The sequence below is a fragment of the Chionomys nivalis genome, chromosome 22 (genome assembly GCF_950005125.1).
Source record: "Chionomys nivalis chromosome 22, mChiNiv1.1, whole genome shotgun sequence".
Lineage (NCBI taxonomy): Eukaryota > Metazoa > Chordata > Mammalia > Rodentia > Cricetidae > Chionomys > Chionomys nivalis.
In genome coordinates, this window is record NC_080107.1 from 15,916,262 (window position 1) to 15,934,387 (window position 18,126).

General features: G+C 40.4%; 1 protein-coding gene across 2 annotated transcripts in view; it reads left to right on the top strand.

Moving 5' to 3' along the window:
* The window catches only part of Ttc21b (tetratricopeptide repeat domain 21B), a 59,580-nt gene extending 42,447 nt beyond the window's left edge, over window positions 1-17,133 (top strand). For both annotated transcript variants that reach the window (XM_057755321.1, XM_057755322.1), the window contains 5 exons: window positions 2,922-3,117; window positions 8,050-8,274; window positions 11,111-11,231; window positions 15,221-15,288; window positions 16,642-17,133. In XM_057755321.1, coding sequence (XP_057611304.1) covers window positions 2,922-3,117; window positions 8,050-8,274; window positions 11,111-11,231; window positions 15,221-15,288; window positions 16,642-16,719 — 688 coding nt within the window. In that variant the 3' untranslated portion in view covers window positions 16,720-17,133. The remainder of the gene's footprint in view (window positions 1-2,921; window positions 3,118-8,049; window positions 8,275-11,110; window positions 11,232-15,220; window positions 15,289-16,641) is intronic.
* Window positions 17,134-18,126: the final 993 nt, after the last annotated feature.

The following is an 18,126-nucleotide window of genomic DNA, read 5'->3' on the forward strand; positions in this document are numbered from 1 at the left end:
CTTTGGTAAGGTTTTTAAAGCATTTGTTGGGGAAAATAAACAGGAAATCAAAAGAAAACCACCTTCTAGCATGATGCAGAGGAAAAGGCAGATTGGATAAATATATCATGTTATATGATACATGATAGATAGATAGATAGATAGATAGATAGATAGATAGATAGATAGATAGATAGGTGAAAATAATGATTTTCCATCTCAGTGTATAGTTTGAATGAGTGTGAATTCCATGGGCTCATATACTTCAGTATTTGGTGCCCAGTTGGTAGAACTTTTTGGGAATTATTGGGAGGTGTGGCCTTATTGGAGAAGGTGTGTCACTGATGGTGGATTTTGAGGTTTCAAAAGACTTGGAGATTTTCAGTGCCATCTCTGCTTTGTGTTTGTGAATCAAAATATGATTTCTCAACTTTCCTTTGCAATGCCATCATGGACTCTTAGCACTCTGAGTTAGCCAAATTAAACAGTATATTTTATAAGTTATCCTAGTCGTGGTGTTTATCTCAATATTAAAAGGTAAAACAATTAGGCAGGAAATGCTTCTCATTCATAAATCATAATAGATGGATTACAAAGACACTCCTCTAATTCCTCTGTCAAAAATAAGGTAAGTGACAGAATTTGACAACCATAATAAGCACAGTCCATGTAGTAATAGTAATGACTGGCCCTGGGGAGCTGTCTCGGTAAGTAAAGTATTTGCGGCACAAGTATGAAGACTTGAGTTCAAGGCCCCAGACCCCACATAAGTGTTCAGTGGGCTTGGTGGCTGGCTTATAATTCAGTCACTCAGTGACCAGAGGCCAAGGATCTGCAGAGGAAGCTGGCTGACTAGATTGGCTGTATGGGCAAACTCTGGCTTCCGTTGAGACAACCTACCTTAATAAATATAGTAGAGAGTGATTGGAGGGCATTCCTGATGTCAGCCTCAGGCGTCCACATGAACATATGCATCGTGTACACATACACACATGCATACCATACACACACTGAAAACCAAAACAAAGAAAAGGGTTCCTATGTAATACATGGTACCGTATGCTAGCCCTGTGCTTTGTTCTTTAGAAGCATTATCACACTGGTTTCCTGAAACAGCACTGTGAAATAAGCTCAGAGTCACATATCTAAGGCAGGAAAGATACAAGGCTCAAATTGAGTGCTAGCCCCCCCCCCCCCAGCTCTGCAGTCTTCACCCTGGACTACTGCTGAACGAGGTGGTATCCCCTCAAACTGTGTAGGGACAGTTGAAGATATCGAGGGTGTGCAACAGGCAGTGGCTGCCTTTCATTGGCATGTGATCCATTGTTAATGCAAGACCATATCGGAGAGCATTCAGTTGCCCACACCACAGATGTGATCTGAGAGGACGCTGGCATTGAGTGCTGCAGAAGGCCAGAGTCCTACAGTGCGTAGCTGCCAGGGGAGGGTGCAAGGAGGAGAGGAGGAATGTTAGGACAAGAAAGGACAAATCTCCAGATTGGATTAGAGAGGCCAGTGAAGCTTAAAAGTAGAGAAATGACCTGTTTGTTTTAGGAAACTTAAGATAATAAATATACTATGAGAGACCTGTGGGTACCCGAGTACAGACCCTCAGTTAAAGAGTTCAAAGTACAAACTGGAACTCAGAAGTTGCTAGTACACATAAAAACTTGGAAGGATGTCTCAAAGGTCAGATCTGTGTTAAGGATTCTTTTGCAAGTTGTTATCTGTAACCACAGGAAACAGACTAGATTTTGGCTTTGCTAAGGCTAGCAGTCTCAAGGTTAAAAATGAAAACCAAACCCAACAGTTATGGAAGCCAGAGCATAGGAACTGCAAAGAAGATGTCAGGAGCTATTTTCAGTAATATTAAAGTCACTAGGGCCTGTGCCAGAGAGATGACCCAGTAGTGAAGAGCACATACTGCTCTGCTCTTCCAGAGGACCTGAGTTTGGGTCTTAGCACCCATGTTGGTTGGCTCACAACGGCCTGTAACTTCAACTCCATGGGACCTCTGTTGTCTCTGGCCTGTACTTATATGCATGTGCACACACACACACACACACATACACACTAAAAGAAATAGTTCTTTAAAGCTTTAAGGGTAAGAAAAGGTAAGTGGTTTTAGTGTGTGTTTGTGTGTGTGTGTGTGTGTGTGTGGTTTTAGTGTGTGTTTGTGTGTGTGTGTGATAAAGCATTTCAATTGTTACCATGCCTGAAATGTGCTTTTCTGTATCACCTAAAATTTCCTTTCCAAGTGTCTGATAGGTAACAAAGTGAAAAAAAAAAAATATTTTTTTATGTTTGATTAACATAGCAAAAGTTTTACCATTTGTGATCTCTGAGAAATTGTTCTACTTTCTGAGTCTCAATTTCCCCAAATGAAAGATGCATTCAGCATGTACTGACTAAACATGTCCTGAAGGAACATGCACTAACTGAAAATGCGCTGACTGAACATGCGCTGACTGAACATGCGTTGAAGGAAATCATATAGTAATAGAACCATTTCCTCCCTTTTCTCTTGCCTTGTTCCTTTTGAGTATACAGAGTGTTAAAACAGCACTGGACAGTATTATGATTCTACTTAGAATTTTTTCTTCTTTTTTGTGGAACTAGGAACTGAATCCAGGACCTCAGCTATATTAGCCTAGGAAGGTTCTATGTTTATTATAATTATATATTAGCTAAAATTAACATGTTTACCAAGTATAGCTATTGTCTAGTTTTCATTCCAGAGTGATTCAGGGTTTAATGGTATCTCACTGAGGACATATTAATTTTGGTTAAAATTAATTTATACTTCATCTCTTGGTATGAGAAGAGAATGAATGTATGGTCTTCACCAAGAATTCTTTATTATATGAATGATAAAGAGGAGCCAGTGCCCTGAGTTCTAATATCAGTGCATTTGTGCCATGATTTATTCTTCATGTCCACAGTAGTTCAACTGAGAAGCAGGAATCTGTGCAGTTAGCAGTGCGGACAGCAGAAAAACTCCTGAAAGAACTAAAGCCTCAGACCGTCCAAGGCCGCCTGCAGCTCCGCATCATGGAAAACTGCTGCTTAATGGCCACCAAGCAGAAGTCCAGTGTGGAGCAGGCACTGAACACCTTCACTGAAATCGCAGCCACTGAGGTGAGTGCCTTCCCTTTGCGGCTTTGTCGACCTCCTCTTGATAAGACAAAGTGCTGTTTGGGGTAGCTGATTATTTTCTGAACATGACCTAATAACTGGTGCTTAATAAAAAGTAGATAGATATTTTTATGTAATCTTATGTAATGTACCATCCATTTTGGTGTGCTAGTCTCTGAGGGAACATGGAATTAATTCTACAGAAAGGAAATTCTTCACAAGAGCAGAAGAACCTTGTGTTCTGGAGGTTTTTCATGCTGTAGCTGTGGCTGAGTCTAAGTTACTAAGTGAAAATGAATGCTGCCCGGCTGGTTCACCTTCTCACTCAGGTGTACTTGGAGTTTCTCCAGCTGAAGAGCTAAATGGAATCAGCACTGACAACATGTAATTCAGTTATACAAATAATGATTTTTCTCTAGCAACACTGAAATAATCTCCTGGAATATTTCTTACTGTTTTTTCCTTTTTCTTTTCCTGTCTCTCTCAAATCTTGTCCCTGTCACTAGTGTTTGATCAGACCTTCCCTTCCCATACACAGTACTGCTAAGGAAGGAACAGTCACAGTTAGCAATAACTGTTTCTAACTGTCATCACTGACCTCTTTCTCATCCACCGAACTATGCCCTAGACCCCCGAAAACTCACAATTATGTGCCTCTCAGAGAATATCAAAAGTTTTTCTTATTGGGTTTGGCTTGCAGGTCACAGTGATAGATAGGCTACCAAAATTCTCTTACTGAGGTCCCACTGCCCACTTTCGAGGACCCTGAGAATAAAATGCCATGGATTCGTGCAGACTTACTTTAGATGACAGCTTCATTATCACTGTAAACCACCATAAGACAAAGCAGCGAGCCTGCCTCAGCATCAGCACCACACAGAGCAGAGCCCTTCTGTAAATACTAAGATGATGTTCTGAAAAGTATTGCCCCATGCCCTGCAGGATGGAATAGGGGACAAAGGCAGATAAGCTGTCTTAGAGTTTCTGTTGCTGTGAAGAGACACCATGATGGCAACTATTAATAAGGAAAACATTTTCTTGGGGCTGGCTTACAGTTTCAGGGTTTAGTCTGTTTTCATCATGGCAGAAAACAGGGCAGCATGCAGGCAGACATGGTGCTGGAGAGGTAGCTGGAAGTTCTGGATCTGGATCTGCAGGTAGCAGGAAGAAAGTGAGACACCAGCCCTGGCTTCAGCATCTGAAATCTCAAAACCCACCCCCAAGTGACACTTCCTCCAACAAAGCCACACTACTCCAGCAAGGCCAAAGCTTCTAATCGTGCCCCTCCCTATGAGCCTGTGGCGGCTGTTTTTATTCGGACGACCAAATATACCTTTCAGGATTGCTTCAATTTCCTTCTCTGAGTGACAGTGTGATATTGTTCATGTCAGGTCTGGCTCCAAACCCAGGAAAAGACATTTGTGAACACTCCTTAAGTGAAGTTCTGATAGTCACTGTTAGTTTAGAATGATGATCTAAGCCTGTTACGTAAAATGGCGAGGTTTTCAGATCTAGAAATATGCTGATTTGTATAGATTTTCTCATTATAAAAAAATTACAAAAATAAAAATAGTCCAAAAAACTTATGTAATATAATGTTAAACATTTCACTTAATAAGAGAGAGTCATTCTTTGTAAACATAAGTCAGTAATGAAGGCAAAGTAACAAGGGTTCTTTAGTTAATTTCTTTGTTATGGGTCAGGTCATAATAAGGGTATAAAATTCATATATTGTATAGAATTTATAAGACTAAAATACAGCTTAATTTTCAGACTATGACTCTTGGAAGGGAGGCTGTCATGATTATTGCTCCCATTTTAAAGATGAGCAGTTTGACTTCCAGGTCAACAGTAATTCACTGTGTCATCTTATATACTTTTTATAAAGAAATAAAATATATTTATAAATATATCTTATAAATAAAATAATATACATTCCATCAATACTTTGTTTCTGTGATATGGTTTTGTTTTTTAAAACTAAGAAAAGAATAGGCCTACCCGAATTGGCATTCTGTAACAGATGAATGTCAGCTACTGAAAAATGGGCACTGGAAAGTTGATGCAAATCTAAAAGAATTTTGAAAGGTACAGTTTGCAGTTAGGTGTCCCAGCCCCCAACTGCTGAGAGGGGTAGTCTATCACATAGTCATGAGTTTTTACTGAGTAAATCCATCATTTTCCTGTAAAGCTTAAGAGAAATAAAAGCCAGGTGCAGTGACTAGCCTTGCAGCTCTCTCATCGACAGACTAAGCAGGGTTTTCTGTGGAGATGAGACTGCATTGTTTTTAGCCTGCGTGTCTGTGTTACTCGGTTTTACCTGCAAATCTGTTTACTAACTGGATCAGCCAAGAGATGGTGATGGGGAACTAAAATTCAGGAACGCGGTGTTTGCGTTGCGTTTTTTTTCATGTAACTCATAGGCAGTGTATTCACTACAATGAATATTCATTAAGCAGCCAGTCGGGATTCAGCAGAGTGTGAATCACAGGAATAAATAGCGTATTCTTCTTTTCAAATTTTCATAATCTTCAGAAAAAATGAGAGGAGCATACTGAATATAATGGTTATCTGAATCCAGAAAATGCGTTCTAATCTCCCTTGTAGCTGCAAATGGAAGGGAATATAAGGAGAGTCGGAGACTCTTGTATAGAAGCTGGGATTCTAGAAACAGCTGTGGTTCAAGGTCTTGGGAAATTTGCATTTTTACAGATAGAAGTGGGCAAAGTATCTTCTGAGTGAAGGGAAGTACGAACAAAGGCAGAGAAGCGCGATGTCTAATTCAGAGCACTGTGTCGCTCAGAGGAACATGACAGGAAGTCATGGGGAAGGGGCATGGTGCATGAGGCCATGCTGCACTGGCCCACTGGCTTTTGTGGGCCCACCTGAACCCTGTGTAGAGATCGCATTGGCACTGTATTGGCCTCCCCTGAGATTTGTCCTCTGCGGTGGCTGAGAGTAAAGGAATTGTGCTTCAGAAGCTGTGTGTACCTGGAAAGTGCTGAGTCTGCATCTAAGGTCAGAAGAAGGCCTGATGGTCTACTGCTGAGATTCAAACTAGGTTTTCAGTTTCAGAAACTCTTAGCTATGGAGATTGGGAGATGGCTGTGTTGGTAAAGTGCTTGTCAATCAAGCCTGGGCTCAGACTCGCCAGTACCCAATATCAGTCAGAGAAGTAGAGGTGCCGTTCTGTAGTCCTAGCACTTGGGGGGCTGCAATCCCTGAAGTTATTGACTACAGCGCCTTAACCAAATTATTGAACTTCATGTCTAGTTTGTGACCCTGACTCAGAAAAGAATATTTGGAAAGTGACTGAGAAAGACACCTGGGTCTTGACACACATACACAAGCATGCACACACAGAGAGGCGGGGGGGGGGGGGGGAGGAAGAGAGAGGGAGAGAGAGACTGTTCACATAGCAGTGACCAAGCAATGAAGGAAGAAAAAGCTGATCTAATCTAATCAGACTGAAGACTGTAAAATTAAAGACTTACTTTAAATCTGTATGACATGGACATTTTTGCTCATGTGAGGAGATGCAGGACTAGTCTCTTCTTAGGTCCTTGTAGGACCAGTTGACAAATGCATGGCCAGCCATCGTTAACTGACATCCTCTGTCCTCCCGAGATGAATAGGACACGGTTTCGTAATTTGTGACAGTCTCTGCGAAAACTACTTCCATTTGATTGGATTTGGTACCAAATGAAACTCTTTTGCCTTGCCTTCTTATCTGGGTAAACAAGCTTCGTTTTCAAAATAAAATTAGAACCTGGATGTGTCGACATAGGTCTTTAATCCCAGCTCTAGGGAGGCAGAGGCAGGTGGATGTCTGTGAGTTGGAGGCCAGCCTGGTCCACTTAGTGACTTTTCAAGACAGCCAAGGGTATGGAGAGAGACCCTGTCTCAAAAAATAGAAAACAAATAAACAAAAATAAATAAGAAAAGAACATTAGAGCCAAGAAAGTAGTCTATCACCCTGTTTCTGCCAGGCCCTAATACATTCCCTTCTCTCTGCTGACTTCAACCAGTCTTGGGCTTCAGGTGATCGCTTCATGCTCCTTTTTGGATGTTTGCCATTAGTTGTCCGAATGTAGCCTTACAGGAGCCTTTGCTGTAGCCACAGCATTGCCCTCTCCTCTGTCACATTTCTGCTCTCCGGGCTTTAAACTGAGACCCTCTTCCTGAAAGTATTGAGATTCCTCTTCTGTAAACTGAGACCCTCTTCCTGAAAGTATTGAGATTCCTCTTCTAAGCTTAGTCGGGGATTTGCACACTGTTGCTTAAGTCCATGTTCTGGGTAGTTTCTAACAGCCCCTTTTGTGTGCCAGTTCTTATTAGCCTCTTGGCATTACAGAAGTCTGACATTTTGGGGATTTAACCTTATCTAAAGGAATAGTGCTTTAAACCATGAGTATTCTATGGACTGTGCAAACAGTTTGGGGCACACCTTATTTATGACATTTCATTAGCCAAACTTCACTGGGAAAAGAAATTTTTGTTAATAAAAGTGGGAAAATAGCAATTTTCCCATCCGTCATTTGGATGGGAAAGTGTTACTACTGTTTGACAGGTGAAAAGAACCAAGGAGGCAAAGCTTTAACTCTGAAAGGAAAGCTGCTCAGGAAGCGTTACGGTGGAGTCAGATTTCAATCTTTCTGTTTCTGTACAAAACTACATCAGGCAGGCAGTCCCGTTAGAGATGAAGCTGCACTGGTCGCTGGGACTGCGCTTCAGCATCTGCATAGCTTGTGAATCCATCTGGGCCACAGCTTTATTGATTTCCTCATAGTGGGTTCCTGGGGATCCTTTGCCGTGTGAGAGTGGGAGTCACTTAACTCTGCACGCAGCCAGACTGAGGCACAGGTGAGTTCCTAGCAGGTGTTTGCTGCTTCCCGGGTGGTGCTTCTTGTGATCTAAAGTTCAGTTTTCTTACAGAAGGACCATATCCCTGCTCTCTTGGGAATGGCAACAGCTTATATGATCTTAAAACAGACTCCAAAAGCCAGAAACCAGCTGAAGCGGATTGCAAAAATGACTTGGAATCCTATTGAAGCCGAAGACCTGGAGAAGAGCTGGCTGCTGCTTGCTGATATTTATATTCAGTCAGCAAAATATGACATGGCAGAAGAATTACTAAAGCGGTGCCTGTGCCATAACCATGTAGGTGACTGAGAAACATTGGTCAGCTGTGTTATGTAAGCGTCCACTGTAGAGCAGTGGGTCAATTCCTGATGTTTCCCCAGAGTGTCTTGAATTTTAAATGTTCTTACTGTAATCAGGAAATGAACGTGATGAGTGATAAAGAAAGAAGCTGTGTTCTCTTGAAGGTAATGGGAAGATAGATTTATGCAGCTTCAAGTTTCAGCTGAGGGTGCCCTACTTACAGGAAGTACTTTTGGAATGTCAAGCATTTGCTCTGATTACCCATCTCATCCCAGAGCTAATGAAAATTGCAGAGTATTAATTGTGGCCGTCTGTCCCTCCCTTTAAGAAGTGTTTTTGATTAAGTTATTGCAGCTGCTTGTCATTTCCATAAGATTAGAACCCCCTATGCATAACAGAGATGGAGGCTTCCAATTTAATTTAATAAAAGTTCTTATCTTTAGATATAAAATGAAAAATCTTCAAGTCTGTACAATGTAAGCCCTTTTTATTTACATTCTGTTGTTCATACACATAAAGAAGATATCTTACCATCGACATATTTAAGTTCAGATATGAATTAGTATTTGCTGAGAAATAGTTATATTTGACTTAGAAAGTTGAGGCTGTTTATATTCACAGATTCATACCAATTAGCTAAAAATGTTAATCACAGTAAATCTTTTTTATTCTCTTTAAGCAAATTAGATTATAAAATGGAAATAATTTACTTTTTAAGGAGGAGTTATGATTACCTAATAGTATTAAGATAATGTCTTAAAAATTAAAAACCACAATGCATTAGTCATTTATCAATTGGCAGGCTTCTTTAAATGACCAGTTTCATCAAATTTAACTTAAATTGGCCTTGAAAACAAAATATTCATTAATAAGCTTTAAAATCTAAATTACTGCACAGTTGAGTGCTATATGACTAGTCTGATATTAGGCAACACTGAATAGGATTTAAAACTCTGTCACAGATAAATCTCAGCTTTGTCAACACTGAGCAGACACAACACCTTATATGATGAAACTTGTTTGCTCCTTTAGAGCCTTCATTCAGCCATGTTGGTTTGGTTTGTCTATTTGAAAGCATGAGGCTCAGAAATCAATGCTTAGGGACCTTGAGTTATGTAATTTTAAAGTGAAAATCACTGATATTTGGACCAAGAAATCATAAGACAACGCTAGAGCATCTTGCCATAGCAGATGGCAAGGAAGCTTTCAAAGACAGTGAGAGTCATGCCAGGCACTAGGGAGCCACGCTGAAGACAGTCCGGCAGCCAGAGCTGGGACACCAAGTACCAAAGGGAATGAGAACTGCCACAGATTAAAGCACATCCAGTATGTTAAACCAATACTCCTTAAAAATACGAACAGAAAATAGAATTAGTCAACACTGCAGCGTGCTAAAAAACTGACTTCTTTGTCAGACGATTGGGAAGAATTCAGCCCTTGTCCTGGGTTTTCTGTAAACTGCACTGTTAAGTAGTCAGTTCTTTGGTAAAACATCTTGATGTAAAGATTTTTTCCAAGTATTAGGCAATGATAAGTATCACTATTTTTTCCAACTTGAAGAGTTTAAGAATTGACAGAATATTACAAAAAGGGAGAAAATCAAACACCTTGGGTTTTATTATGGAAGAACAAAATGTCTGTGACAAAGACAACTCTGGGATGAGACAGAATACACAATAATTAAGTTAAATACAAATGTACACTGTATTTTCAATCAAATGAAATGAAAAAAAGTAATATCAAAACATTAAGACTGATCTGTGCTGAGCATCTAAGCAGTAAAAGGGACTTTCCCAGATGTTCATTTTGTCTTTGTTTAATGGGAAGTGGCTTTAATGAAAATACTGATGAAATGTCTTAGAATAAGGAAAAAATGTTAACAATAAATTGTTAGCATTAAAGGAAACATTCAGACTGAGCCTCTAAAACAGCATTTCTCAACCTGTGGGTTGTAACCCCTTAAGGGGTAACATAACAGATATGCTGCATATCAGATGTTTACATTATAATTCATATCAATAGCAAAATTGCAGTTATGAAGTATAGTTGGAGGTCACCCAGCATGAGGAACAGTATTAAAGGGTCACAATAACAGGAAGGTTGAGAATCACTGCAAAAAGCAGGAACTATCAGTGTTATTGGACTATATTATAGAAATACCACAAAGATGCAGTCAGCTAAAGCTGCATGGGAATAAATGCTCCTGTAAAGACTGTACTACTTTTGGTTAAGATAAGAGAGAAAGAAGAGAAATTCTCTAGATCAAAACAGACTTGAACTATTTCCAACCACTCACAATCTGTGGCATGGATTAGATGCTCTATCTAACAAACATTTTTAAAAATTATATGATGACAATTTGAAATATGACTAGTGTCTGATTATATGGGTGACTTAGAAGCTGGTACATTCTGTGTGCCATGAGTTTGGTGGTATTTAGGAAGTCTTTCTTTAGAGAAACATCCCAGCATTTATATGGTTAAAATGACATAGCATCTAAGGATGTTTTGCTTGGTCATATGGGGCAGGAGCCGAGGAGTTTTGAAGGAAAGTTATATATCCATATTAAGTCTATATATGTGTTTAAATTATTCACAATAATCTGGGCGCCTGTATATAAGTAAAACATGCACACCATGATATGTGTTTCTATACAGCAAATTCTGCTCCTGAAAGACTTGTGCTGGCTCTTGGTGTCAGAGTCAAGTTTGAAAGCCATTCCTTGAGCCACCATTTAGATGAGTTCGTGTGCCTGGTGCGCATGTCATACACGTCCCATGAAATTTGATTGCCACAGAGCTTGATCTGTTCATGCTTTCCGTTTTCCCCTCAGTCTTGTTGCAAAGCTTATGAATATATGGGCTACATTATGGAGAAAGAGCAAGCATATACAGACGCGGCCTTCAACTATGAGATGGCATGGAAACACACCAACCAGACAAATCCAGCCGTGGGTGAGTTCAGCACACTGAGCCCAGGGTGTTCACAAGAAATGGCATATCATCTCTAAATCTTCTCTGAAATGCAAACCAAAAACCCCCTTCCATTATCAGTGTTTCGTATTCATGTAGTTAAGTATGATTTCCTGAAGTTCCGGCTTGTCTTCAGTCAACTTTCATCTAGACTGATTCTGCCTTTTCCTCTCTCCCTTCGCTCTCCTGTTTGCAAAAAGGTAACGTTATGGACAAAAAGTATCCCATTGCCAAATAAACTATGCAAATCTTACATTAGATCATCACCTACGTTTCTTTTGTTGATCTTCTAAAGCCTTTTAACATTCAAGTACAGTTTTGGGGTGTTACAAAGGACTGTGTTACTCTGAGCATCTAGAACCATCATTAACTGTGTCTGTAGACTCTTGCTTGAAGACTGTCAGTCTAGAGTCTCTGAACAGTTGGGTGACATCAGAAGTGTGCTCAGTGACTAGCCTCAGCCTCCTGGTAATGAGGCTCCTCCCACTGAGCTGAGTCTGGTTCACTGAAGCAGCACAGATGTGTCTTGGGGTGCAGTCTAGTGTCCTCCCCTCTCACGGAGGATGGCATCCAGTGGAACTTCCTCCTGATGTGACTCAGGAAGAGCTCTTCCTGAGAAGACTGTCATCTTTCCCATTTGACACGGTCTTTTAAAACTGCTAAGCAGACTTCACCTGTGCTCCCTTAAAATATTGGCGGGCTTTTTATAGTTGACAGAGAGTGATGGAGAAAGTTTCTGTGGCCACAAAGCCTGTAAAACTGCCTTATTTGCTAGGTCCCTTCAGATCTGCTTTACTGCATGTCAATTTGTTTCTAAATATGGTTTGGCTCATTGTGAGTATAAAGGTGTTGATGTTTTCATTAGATTAGGCAATTTTAAAATATTAGCTTAGCCTGCCATGGCCCCGGTCTGTAACCGCTGTGTGGCGGGTTTGACTTGAAGTCAGACATTCTTCCTCCACTCAGTGCCGTCTGTGTAGCTCGGCCCTGACTTGTGTGTCTTCAGGATCTGCTAACTCACTGGATTAGACAAAGTGCAGGAACTAATGATTGTTTAGAAGTTTTCATTCCATTTCATATTATACATCACATGAGATAGAGTCGCCTTGTAACATGTAAATTTCTAAATACCCATAAAATATAAATAATTTTGATAACTTATTCCAGAGTAAAATGTTTCCAAGTTATTTATATACTCCATTCCTTGGAAAACTTCTGAAAACACAGAGACTCCAGCCCGCCAGCTTTTCCTTACATTATTGTAGTTTATATATGATCTTGGCAGCTGTCCCAGCGTTCCTTCATAGCTGTTCCTCCGACATTTTCAATCATTTTGTTTCCCCTTTCCAACTGTCACTGTATCCACTCCTCCAGTCTGACTGGCCTAATATACAGTTCATTTCACCTTCGCTTGTCAAGAGACCCTTGAAATCTACATACTGTTTCCATAGCATTCAGAATCGGGTGCTGTCACTGCAAATGGCACCAAGATAGATATGCCGGTAATATATTTATGATTCACATTTAATATATATATAGTTGCATACCTTGTCTAACTATGCACAAGAACACATTTAAAATGAGATAATATTTTAACTAGAAGAGCACTAGGAACTGAGAGCCAGTGAGGGAAGGACCCACTCACACCTATGCTTGGGTTACATGGCAATCACTAGACTGCTGGTTCGCTTTTCCTTTCTCCTGCTTGCCCTATAATTGATTGTGCACACTTTTGAGAGATGTTACATGCCTGTATTGTACATGTTCGTTGTGCTTTATAGCCCTTTATTTCATTTCTCATTTTGCTTTTGTTCAAGATAACCTTATTGACTTCCAACATTCAAGTCATGGTTTTTAATATAGAGTTTGTCAGGAAAAAAGTGTTGTTATTTATGTGGTGCTCCAAAGTATTTAAAAACATTCCATAATAAGATTACCATATAATCTTTAAAATTGCACTAAGAGGGGCTAGAGAGATGCCTCAGCAGTGAAGAGCACTAGATGCACTTCCAGATGTCCCAGACTCTGTTCCCAGCACCCACAAGATGGCTTACAGCCATCTGTATCTCCAGTTCCATGGGAGCTGACTTCCTCTTCTGGCCTCTGCTGGAACCAGACATGCAAGTGGTGCACATCACACATGAACCATCACCCTTAGCCATAAATAAAAACAAAAACAAGTATAATTATACTATGAGAGGTTAATAATTGTTTTCTTAATAGTTAAGTAAACTGAAAACCAAAAACTCAGGCAATGTGCCTGTGATTCCAAAGTAGTCCCTCTCTTCGTGTTCTATTGCTGTGAAAAGACACCATGACCATAGCAGCTCTTATAAGGAAAACATTTAATTGGGTGGCTTACAGTTCAGAAGTTTAGTCCATCATCACCATGGCAGGACACGGTGACATGCAGACAGACATGGTGATGGAGAAGGAGCTGAACATTCTACACCTTGCAGGTAACAGGAAGTGAACTTTCTCACTGGGCGTGGTTAGCATGCCATAGACCCTAAAGGGGAACCTATTAGATTATTCTGCTAAATGGCCAGAGTATTAAACTGACTCGTAATGAATGGCTTATTGCTATGACCTCTGAACCCTCATCCGAGAAGTTTGTATTTGCAGTAGATGGTGACTCAGAAACTCACAAGTGGCCATGTTGCAGGATGAGAGGATGAGAAATGCTCGGCTCTAAACTGGGCATCGATACTTACCCTCTCCTCCCAGGACTTGGGGACCTGTAGGCAGAGGCTGCTTGTTTGTTTCCCGGCTGCCCAGACCCTAAATATTCACACAAAAACTATATTAATTACAATACGGTTTGGCTAATAGCATAAGCATATTTCTAGCTAGCTCTTATATCTTAAATTAACACTTTTCTATTATTTTGTATTTTCCCACGAGGCTCATGGTTTACTGATAAAGTTCCCAAGTTGTCTGTCTCCTTCAGTGGCTATATGGCATCTCTCTGACTCCACCTACTCTTTCTCCATCTCTGTTTGGGTTTCCTGCATGGATTTACTCTGTTAAGCCATTGGCCAAAAGCAGCTTCTTTATTAACCAGTGGCAATAAAACATATTCACAGCATAGAGAGGGGAATCCCACATCAGGGACCATTGTGGAAGAAGAAGAGGAAAGACTGTAATCTTAGTTTTCTTTTTCTTGAAGTTCTTGTAGGAGAGCAATAATCATTTTGAGTGTCTTAAAACTTGCAGTTGTCAACACTAGAAGAGTGACATTTCGGTGTGCATAATTGTGACAAGACTTACTGTTCATTAATTGGACATCTGATGACACATCACCTGTGCTGATCTCTGATTTGTTGTTTTCTAAGCAAGGACTCGGAAGGGGTTTCTTCTGTGTCTTACCACTCACTGGTCTTGACAAATGTAGTCATCCCCCTTTCACCCCCACCTGAAAGAGGAAGTGTTTTTGATTCCCAGCCAGCTCAGCCTAGGCCTTACCCTTCAATTTCAAACACCGCAACACCCTCTTCCTGTGGTTTAGGCTCCTGCTATAACTTTCTGGGATTGGCTCATGACTGGAATCTCTCTGTGTCTGAAATTACTCATTGACTCATCCAATTGCTTAAATAAGGTACTTCCTCTCCTAACAGAAGGTTGGCTACAGAAATCAGTTTCCCTAATAAGTACAAAATGAACCTGTATCATAAAAATTAGTGGCTATGGTGTTTTTTACTGCCTTTTGATGGGTTTTTACTGTAACCTGAAACCAATGAGACCTTTTCAGTACACTGTGCAGTGTCTCTCCCAACAGGTATTCACTGACATCCTTTTTTCTAGCTTTGCTCTCTTCTGTTTGCACGTCTTAATTCCCCTTGATTTTCTAACACCATGTCACTTCTCTGTGCTAGTTTGGCCAACAGCCTCCCTTGGGGCTTCTCTAATGAGTCAACAAAAGAAGAAGGAAAAAAGTATATACCACTGTATCATTTTTTTTGTCTTAACAGGTTACAAATTGGCATTTAACTACTTAAAAGCAAAGCGATATGTGGATGCAATTGACGTTTGTCACCAGGTAAATGCTTAAATTACAGTTTCTTTGCTAGTACAGATGGAGGCTGGAGAGATGGCTCAGCTCTTAAAGGCTAGGGCTCATAACTCAAAGCACAGATGGACAAGTTTCTTTTACTCTCAAAATGTAATCCAATCGAAAGCAATAGACAAATGCAGTCCTTTAGCTAGTTTATTAAATCAATTGTGGAGAAATTATCAGTGTCAGCTCAAAATTTAGAAAATAAGTTTATTGGAAACAAGGACGTGTTTATGATTGGATTTCAAGTAGTAAAGTGTTCGTGTCATTTTAAAGACATAGGCCAGTAGGGAAAACATGTTAAACAAAACCCAGTTTGGAAGATATGTGAAGGCCTGGCGAGATGACTCAGCAGTTAGGAACGTTTGCTGCTCTTGCAGAGGGCTCAGGTTTGGTTGCCAGCACTGATGTGCAGCTCTCAACCACCTGTAACTCCAGGTCCAGGGCCTCCACCATCCTTTCTGGCCTCTGCAGCACCAGGCACACATGTGAAGATAGTACTGGTTTCCCAGGTCGTTATTTTAAGTGGAACTTTTTGTGAATAAATTTAAATATTATTAGAGAATTTTGATTTGTAAATTACAGATAAGATTACCCTATAAAAAGTACTTCTGCATTTCATTCCATTAAAACCCCACAATTAAAATAGCGTGTTTAAGTACTTTCCAGGTTTAGAATTTCCACAGCTCCTTTGTACCTGCCATGTCTCATGATCCTCCATGCAAGTGAGAGTTCCAGAATAAGCTCTTTAAAATGGTTTCAGGTCCCTTTGATCAGATAGTTAAGTTCCCACACTTCTGTAGTGAACATCTGGGGAGGGGACTGCTGTTGACTGCTTAATCTGTAAGAGCGTTTCTCACTAAGGTAACTGTGGATGCTACAGAGGCCGTGCTCTAGACTCCCACTAGGGAGCAAGCAAGGCTATGCATCCTAGTGCATGTTAGGGTCACTGGTAGAGCTCTGTCTTTTTAAAATCAGTAGCTCCTCACTCTTAGACATGGTATTCCCAGAATGTGAGTGTTCCAGCAGTCCAGGGAAAGCTGATGCATACTCCCTGTAACTTCATCTCCCAGAGTTTGTTACCCATCTGAAGTAGCTGAGTTACAGAAGTATTACAAGTTGCCCTCTAAGCCATCTGTTTAGGAAGCATGTATGGGATGTTTCCATGTGTGGTTCCATATTGTGCTGCTCTTACCTGCTTATCTAAATGAGTCACCACTACAGCCGTGGTCGCCTTTGCAATCTTACAGTTATGGCCGTAATGCCCGTTTGTAATAAGAGTCATAGTTCCCTCATTCTCAACCGTTCATTACAAGTTATTTTGGCTTTCTTTCCCAGGTTCTTGAAGCGCATCCAGCTTACCCCAAAATCAGAAAGGATATACTTGATAAGGCCCGTGCATCTTTAAGACCTTGAAAACCTTGAAAATGATTCTTTCCTTTGAGCTGTTGAGCAGGAGGGGGGCGGGGATGTCACACAGCTCCAGCTGACATGGTCACAGAAGCCTGTCCTCCCCTTCTCCAGCAGAGGCTGCTGCTGTCCACGGATGAACATCTTCTGTGGTGTTTGCTCGTGGAGAGGCTGAGAGCCAGCTTTCCTCTTCCATTAGCCACAAATGAGGGAGTTCTGTGATAAAGGCTAGCTCCTGTTTATAGAGGATATTTTTGTTAAGGTCTAGGTGTTATATCTTTTCTAAAGAGCATTAGATTTTCAACAATCCTATTTAAAGTCTATAGTTATCTGTTATTTTTTATTATAGTTTATGATATAATCTCATGTAATTTATAAAAAAGATTTTAAATGTATATTTTAATAAAGATTTTTGTCAATATCTGGTTTACATTTTTCTGAGAACTCAAAAGATACATTGTTTTGTAGAATAAAGATAATCTCACAGGACAATCTGTGGTGTTGCATATTAGAGGAAATGACATTTCTTAGAAAAACCTTTCCTGGAAAAGTTTGAAAGCATGCTTTGCCTCGCTTTGTTATGTTTGTGCTTCCTACTCTCAAAGCTAGTGCGATATTAAATGGCCACTTTCTGAAACCTGTTCAAATAGGTAGCCCGGCAGTTCTTACCCGAAAGCCATGGGACTGAGTCTGAAGTATCCCAGTCCGTGTATCTAATGGGTCCTAGGCACAGGTCTGCTGAGAAGAGTGGGCGTTGCTTTTGGTCACCAGGGACTCAGAAAGCACAGAGGGGAGCGAGCACAGCTGCAGGCTCTGCCCAAACTAGTAGCTCTCTTCCAGAGCCAGGCTCAGCTTTGTTATGTCAAAATGCCCGAATCTTAACCAGCTCAGTCCTCAGGGTTCTCTTCAGTGTCTCATCTACATCTTTTTCAGTTTTTTAAAAATATAATACTCTTCAGTTTTATTTTCACTTGCAATAAAATATTTTAATAATTGGTTTTCTTTAAAATAGATTACTTTGGGAATCACATCTCTGTGATTTTAGAGTCCCGTTACTGCCAGTTATGTGCTATAAAATTCCAGTCATTCTTCACCAAAATTGCAATTATAGCATTTCACAAAACTCTGATAATGACATTTAGGAACTATTTCATATCTAATAAAAACACTTTTACATATCTTACAACACTTGCTCATCCCAACTCTGGGAAATGTGTTATTCCCATTCTAGAGACTCCAAAGTGCCCAACCCCTCTTTGTAGAACTGTGAGCATTAACAGCTGCTGAAAGAGAATTCTTCCCCAGTGGTGAGACTCCTCATTGGCTCCTCATTGGCTCCTCTGCCCCCTTCAGCTTCTGCGTATTTGCGCACTTGCACACACACACACACACACACACACACACACACACACA